The 7,968-nt window shown below is 41.1% G+C and overlaps 1 protein-coding gene across 2 annotated transcripts in view; it reads right to left on the bottom strand.

Annotated features, from left to right (window-relative positions):
- Positions 1-706: 706 nt before the first annotated feature.
- The window catches only part of peli1b (pellino E3 ubiquitin protein ligase 1b), a 46,601-nt gene continuing 39,339 nt past the window's right edge, over positions 707-7,968 (bottom strand). For both annotated transcript variants that reach the window (XM_007572923.2, XM_016661111.1), the window contains exon 7: positions 707-4,649. In XM_007572923.2, the coding sequence (XP_007572985.1) occupies positions 4,071-4,649 (579 nt within the window). In that variant the 3' untranslated portion in view covers positions 707-4,070. The remainder of the gene's footprint in view (positions 4,650-7,968) is intronic.

Genomic DNA, 7,968 nt, shown 5'->3' with positions numbered 1-7,968 from the left:
GATCATCAAACAAACGATATAACCTGACCAAATACAAAACATATCCAAACCAAACTACCCTGATTATTTCTGCATTATGTGTTTTTGATAACTGGTAATGGGTTGTGTTGCTAAGGAGAGATTTCGGGCCACACTCAATTGAGCAGAGGGTTTAAAGACAAGTGCAGACTTTGAGTAGGCCACTTTAAAAAAACCCTATTTTGTTTATTGTTTGTTTGAGCCAGTAAGACGCAGGTTTGCCAGTGAGCTTATAGATAAGCCAACTTTCTATAAAGTTGGCTTATCTATAAGCCAACTTATGGCTTATAGATAAGCCATAAGTTATCTATGACTTTGCTTTAGGTCATAAAGCAAAGTCTAGAAGCAGCTAGAAAGCGTCACTAGCCACCATCATATTTGCATGATAAACTTTTTTTTTTACTCTGAAATTCTGTTAGTTTTACTAGACATTATTACGTAAAGTTCCACTTTTTCCTCTTTTTTTTCTTCTCTATAGAGAATTTTTGGGACACATGAAATAGACCTTTGTGTTCTTTTTGGTCTTATAAATCTTCCATGGATGCTATTTTTGCTCTGTCTCTTTCCGTATGGTTGAATCATCAGCTCCATTCATTATAAAAAAAGAAAAATATCACCAAGTGGTGGAAGTAGAACCAACTCCCCCATCGTTGGCTGGCATCCAAGTGAAACTCAACACAACTAAATGTCACTTTTACACTTTATTGTTTAAAGTTGATACAAAAAAGTGTTTGCTGGAAACATTCTTTGATTTTGCCTTTTACAAGCACAAAGACAGGAGGAGAGGTGAGTAAAAGATGGAGGGATAAACTGGTGTTTGAGTCAAAACAGGGCTGAGAGAACAGTAGAGAGACAGAGGGAAGCCCTTTATTCACACAGAGTCCATGAAACAAGACTAAACAAGGCTGAGTGAAGGAGAGGACAGAAGCTTTTGTCTTTTTTTTTCTTTCTTTTTTTAAGGTGACGTATCCTCAGATGGCTGTAGCATAGGGTGTGCAAGAGTGTGCACGGGTCATCGGTTTCTCCCTGAGGTGAGTTAGTGTGTCGCGGTCTGAGGATACGAGGAGAGCTACTGCGTGGACAGAAACTGGACACATACAATCAACCCGTTAAATTACAATCTCTCTCTTTCTTGCATACAAACACAGAACGACCGATTACCTGCGAGGGTTCGGACTTCGCGAGGACCTGAAGGATGGAAGAGACGCTTCAGTTTTGTCTACAGCTTCAGTGTCTCGCTAATGTAGGTCGCACCAACGCGTGCGAGGCAGTAGGAGTTTGGGAGAATCTGTGCTTTTATTTTTATAATAAAAGAAAAAGTGACATCAGGACTGCCTCAGTTAAATCTATTCCCAGTTTCTCAGGTAGGAGGGAGGAGGGTGGATGCATAGTTCAACTAGAAAATTTCTGGTGAGCAGTGGGAATTTTATTAAGGTACAGCAAGTTAAGGTTCAAAAAATTTTCATCAACTCATTCCTTTAATGTAATGTCTTTTAATGATTTACTTGAGAAAGTATCAGTCTGCTGGATGGGGGAAATCTATCACATTTCTACCTTGCTCATAAGAAAGAAAGTCAGATGTTGTGGATCTACTAACGGTTGCACAAAAGCTAGTCATGGTGTTAAAATCCTCCCGCTGTCTTAAGAGATGGGGATAATTTGGACGTCACGAGTTTTTTACTCTGTGCGTGGTCCAGGTGTCTTTGTGTGTGGTTTCGGGAATTGACGGTCTGACGGGTCATTCCCCTGCTTCCCCGCTGTCTGACTGTCACATTTGCCCCGTTTCTCCTGAGTCTCGCACTTAAACCACAGGAGAGTTAACCTAAAAAAGTGCCACCCATCTTAAGGACATTTTAAAAGTAGAAGTGGCATACAGAAAACAGCATGTCTGTAAAGCAGCAGACTTCAGGCTAGTTTCTAAAAGCAACCAGCTTGACAAATTAAACTAATATCAATCTTGCTATTCATGTGTTACTATCTAAAGAATAATACAGTCTAACTGTCTATGCAGAAAACATAAAAAATGGCTACTCTATTTACTTGTGTTTATTCTTCATTCTCCTTTAAATCTAAGTATCATACAATAAATAATAATACTGTACATTGATGTACAAATCAATATGTTATTTTATCAGCAGTATGAATAATGTTTGCTTTTGTGGCGTATATATAAAAAAAAACTATTCTTTTTGTAAAAATTTTGGGGAAATTCCATAACACTTTTGCTTTTTTTTACTAAATCATATTATATGTGGAGTATCTCATATTGTCTTGATTTAAAAAAATAAAAATGCATTGATGTTCTCATTAAACATTTACAAGAACCATTTCAGTGAAAAGAAAAGAACAGGCAGCCCTGATAATCTGTGCCTCATAGAAAATCACACGAAGATGATGCCTGAAAAGCACAAATTGTCACAAAGACCTGTGGGAAAAAAAATCAACGCACGTCTCCACCTGTGGCAGCTGCGGCTCACGAATCAGATGAGTCAAATCCTTTGTGCTGTGATGATTATTCAATCAAAGTAGAAATGTGCCGATCAATTAGCCAGAGATCAGAACTGGAAGATTTTTCTCTGATCGATGGTCAGTAGTTCAAACAGAGAAAAATTACTTTTCCTCTTTTTCCAAGTGTTTTAAAATTAAGAAGCCATTTTAGTCTATAAATGTATCAGCTACAAAGAAGAACTTGATGCACTTTTTGAGTTTACAATCAATCCGCTAAACACTGCACTTTAATACATATGTAGGAACAATCTGGTAATTTTCTGTTGGCCACAATTAAACAATATGTGGTACTTTTTTTTTTCTTTTCTAAAAATACAGCTCGTCAAAACTGGAATAGGCAGATCAGACTTGGTATCAACCAGCATACGTCTGATTGGTGCATCTCTGAACCAAATGTAGGAGAAAATGACTCTAAATTGCCTCAGTTTGATTCATCACAATGGCAAGCCCCATATTAGGTGTGTGTGTGTGTGTGTGTGTGTGTGTGTGTGTGTGTGTGTGTGTGTGTGTGTGTGTGTGTTTGAATGTGTGTGTGTGTGTGTGTGTTTGAAAAGCCACCAGCAGGGGGCACTGTTACTCTTGGAGGCACCAAGAAGCAATTTGAGATCCTGGCGGTTTCTGACTATACTGGTTGGTATCTGACACAGACCTTCACTAACGTCACAGCAGCCACGCAGACTGAATTAAGACGCTATCCACATCTGTTAAACATCAGTACCATGAGTTCCTGTCTGGGAGCTCCTCTATGTTTAAAATAAAATAAGAACAAACAACAGTTCAGCTTAGAGTGCGAGTCCACGGCTACATAATTGCGTTTTGTTTTTATGGCTAACAGGTGATCGGGACGAAGTCACTCGTTAAAGGGAGGGCGGCGGCCGAGCAGGCATCGAAAAACATGCCTCCGTTTAATGCTTGAGGAGGTTTCTATTGCTCTGCAAGTGAAACGTCTGAGAAGGTAACCGATGAGAGCGAACACTAGGACACAAGGTGTATAAATACATTGAATGGCTTCGACAGGTGAATATGGACAGAGAGAGACAGAGAGAGAGAGAGAGAGAGAGAGAGAGAGAGAGAGAGAGAAAACACGGAACGAAACTCCTGGAACTCCAAAAACTTCATGTGTGTTTAACAAATACGCTGGATTTTCAAAGAAAATTACTTATGGATGAGGGATAAAGGTTGAAGCAACATCCTGGGTCATAAATAAACACATTTCTTTAAATAGGCTCTGAGAGATGTACACGTGTATTGCAACAAATACATGAATAAAAACCACTAACGGCGTGTCAGTACGTCAGATAAATACTGTTGAAAGTTCTCCCCGTGACACAAAGTTTTACCCAGCAGTGTTCTTTGTTTGTTTTTGTTTTTTTGTGTCTCTGGTTTCATGAAAATATAGAAATCTGTTTGTCATTCATGAAAAAAGCAATACAAAGGTCACTTAAAAAGGAGACAGAGGCAAAAGGTCCAGAGAGAAAAAAATCAGTAGGGAACTCTCGTCCCATCTGGATCCTCTGAAGCATGCCGAGGAGTTTCCCCCGCCGCTAGTCGAGGGGTCCCTGGAAGATGAGTCTGATGTAGCCCTGCTCACCGCTCAGCTGCTGGGCGCAGAAGGGACAGGCGGCGTGGAAGGTGTGGGTGCCGTGTGGGAGCGGGATCTGGCTCCAGAAGGTTGCCGTTTTCTCCGAGCAGACGTGTCCGCAGGGGCTGAAGGTGTGTGTGGGTGGAGCGGCATCGACATAGAAGCCCGCCTCGCAGCCCAGCCACAGCGGCACGTAGGGGCCCTTCGCCCGGCACATGGGGCACTCCCGCAGCCGGCCCTCTCGGCCCTCCCTCTCCTCACGGTGGTTCCCCCAGTTGTGGTAGCCGTGCACATGGCCACACTGCAGGTAGACCCAGGGCTGCTTCTCGTCGGGCGTGTCCTTGCGGCGCATGGAGGGGAAGGCCAGTGTGTTGAATCCCACGGGGCACTGAGGGCGGGCTGCGTTGATCTCCTGCCGCAGCGCCTCCAGGTGTTTGAGGGTGGGAGTGCGGGACAGGCCCTCAGCTGTGCGCCACAGCAGGGTGGCGCCGCAGAGGTCGATGAGCGAGCCGTCAACGAGCTCCTGGGTCTCGGTCTCCACCTGGAACACAACATGACAGCAGGTCATACTGGGCTCGACACACAGGGGTGAACCCAACACAAGGGACACTACAGCAACTGAAGTTGAACATTTTTCAATTTTCTTAAGCTGTGTTGCTTGCCTCATCTTCGTGTACAAGCTTGAAATTTCACATGCATGAATTTCGCCAGTCGCTTGGCTGGAGGTCGATAAATATATGTCGCATCATTGCACAAGTTCCATAGGAAATGAAAGGAGAGGGAGTAACGTCGCCGTTTCTGTGCCCTGTACATGGAGATTATCCTGCTTCACCTTGAAACACAACATCAGACCTCCAGAAAGGTAAAGATAGAGCCAACTGACACATGATGATTGTCTGATGTGCGTCCCAGTAACATATTTGCTGTTATGTTTGATTAGCTCATATTTTTCAGTAACTAAGTTTAAAGACCCACACCAGCAGTTTACATGCCTCCCCAAATTGTTAAAGACCCGAAATATTCCACTTGGATTACATGCAGCTGGGACTCTATGTCTCTCCATTCTTCCTCCTCTGGGACCTCAATTGCCAAACAAAATGTACTTAAGTCTAAAAATAGGACTTACAGAGTAAAAGTCAACTCTTTGTTTTCTTCTTACCCCAAGAATTTTTTTTTTTACACAGTCTCTGGTTTTGGAGTGGCATTAAATGAGTCAGTTGTAGTCCATCTGCATATGGTCAGTCTTGAGGATCCGACTTGAGGTCCAGTCCATAACTTAAATATCCCTTAAACACTCGATCAGACTTTGGTTTCCAATGCTATCAAGAAATGCAGTTCTCTTGTATTTTCTATCGTTATATTTCTCTTTGCCTCAACTTTCCATTAGTGTGTTTGACACATACCAAAGCACAGTAAGCGGGGACACTTGGAGTGTGTACATTATCATATCTAGCAAACGTCCAGCCAACGCTCAAGCCAATGTTCGCTGAAAGTCCGCAGACAACATCTGCCGGACATTTATAGTATGTCCAAATTCAGTGACTGCATCCGTCAAAGGCCGGATTTGTCTGAATTTACACTCGCTCACTTTGTGACTGAGTCCTGCTACAAGTCTGTGTACCCGGACCTACGTGGACTAGGTTCTTTGAAGGAGACCAAACACAACTTTAATGGTGTTTTATTTTGAGTCAAAATAAAATCTCGTCCGCCAAATCTCGTCTGTTGTCATGAGTGTACAATGGTAGTTCAGTCTGAACAGCCAGGTTTTTGTGGTGTGTCCTATTGTATATAAATGTATATATTCATCAGTGTGTCCAATCATTATGTAGGCCATGACTAAATATCCCCTCCGGTTTTTTGGCCTTACAAAATATTCCAATATTCTGAGAAGTTGAATTTTGGCTTTTCAGCTATAATCTAGCTGAAAACCCAAATCTAAACACTTGATTTACTCTATGTGTGATAAATCCAAATAAATGTTTTTCTTAATTAGACTTAAGTTACTGAAATAAATAGACTTTGCTATGATATTATCGCTTGATAATCCTCAAAATATATATTTTTTCCTCATTTGTTATTTAACTATACATTCTTATTCAGATTTAAACAGAAATCAGAAATAATTAGTATTTTATATCATTTTCAGCTTGTAGAAGAAAATCTGGTTTCTCATCATCAAAAGCTGGTGAACTTTGGTTTAAAAAGCTGTCAGATCTGTTTTTTCTGCAGTACCGCTGTGAGTGCAGCAGGTGGCAGTGTAACAAAGCCCCTAAGACTACAGACACATGTGGGCCTGTCAGAGGTGCAGGAAAAGTGACAGCTGGAGGGAAGCTGAGGAAGCTGAAGTCCATGCTGCTGGATGATGAAGTGGACAGCTGCTGGAAACGTCTAGATGAACTCAATGTTGAGGGACAACTCAGTCAGGACTTATGAGATCAGACGGAGCGGGAAATTCCATGTTTAGATAACCGGAGTACACGAGGAGTGCAAAAACGTAAAATGGAGGTGGGAAAAAAAAAGAAGGGAGACAGAGTTAAGACGAGGAAGTACTTCCAGGTGTTTGTGTTGAGGTTACTATGTGTCTCATATTGGCCAGGGAAGAGCGTGGTGTCTTCATTACATACACATAAGTGTTTGTACAGAAAGACTTTTAAGCTTCTACTGTTGAAAATGACCCAACTCATGGAACAGAAGGTCACGCCTTTTAATTTGTTCACCTACAAACCACATCAAAACAACGGCAGATTGAAAAACTGCTTCAGTGAGACCAAATGCCCAGATGTGTGATCTATGTAAACCTGAGCTTTTCCCCATTTAATTCTCATACATTTGATCAAATTAGACTAAAGCAGATCATTTACCAGCTGTTTCCACCGACGCAATTTGACATTTTGAAAATAAACACGTTTAATGAGAACACAGCAATTAACCAACTAGTATTTTGGATAAAAAGTTTTGAGGCTAGGATGAGTTGTTTTTTTTTTGGCTGTTTTGAAGTTTTTGTTTTTTTGTTTTTTGTTTTTTTTTTGGCTGTATTGAAGTTGTTGTTTTTTTGTTTGTTTGTTTTTTAGCACCACCTGAGTCTCGTGATCAACAACAGGATGTTGCCACTGGTGCAAACCACAAAGAAGAAGAGGACAGGAAGTAGTTGGAGGAGGAATATTTTTTCATTATCATGTGAACAAACTTATTCAAATGTGATTTTAATTGCACTTATTTGGAAACACCAATTGTAATTTTTTTTTTTTTTTACATTTTTACATTACATTTACATTAGCGGAATATAGACGAAATATAGACATTTGTAATGGAAAGCATTTTATTGTGCATTTGTCTGATACAGCGGATATGAAAGTTCCATTATGCAGATGATGCAGTGATGTTTTTGTAATGCAGACAATGGAAGATAAAATAAAAATACATAGATATTTTTTTCCATCAATAACATTCAGAATTACAAAAAAGCCTTCAGAGACGTTGTGCCTGTATTCTGAGAACAAGTGAACTGTGAAACAGGGAGTGGTGGATGTAATTGGAGATGGGGGAGCTGTTAATTTGAGAACTGGTGGGACACAAGCTAGACATTAATAAGTTGATATTGTAGAGGAGGGAATGAAACAACCTAATTAAGACCACCAGTGTCTTGAGTGTAGTCAGATAAGTGAGTCATGGCTGTGAAGATGAGCGGCTGTGATTGGCCAAGAGACAGCTGGAGGATCCCTTGCAAGATTGTGTTACTCACAGTTTTATCTGGCAGACTGTTGCCTGGGAGATGGCATCCAGATAACCTTCTGATGGCGTAAAGGTTTGACGGGGCACGGCCAGGTATAAGTGTGTGATAAGCAAAGTGTAAGGGCTTT

Source organism: Poecilia formosa, unplaced genomic scaffold, assembly GCF_000485575.1.
Source record: "Poecilia formosa unplaced genomic scaffold, Poecilia_formosa-5.1.2 Scaffold311, whole genome shotgun sequence".
Lineage (NCBI taxonomy): Eukaryota > Metazoa > Chordata > Actinopteri > Cyprinodontiformes > Poeciliidae > Poecilia > Poecilia formosa.
This window is presented reverse-complemented; position numbering and strand designations above follow the sequence as displayed.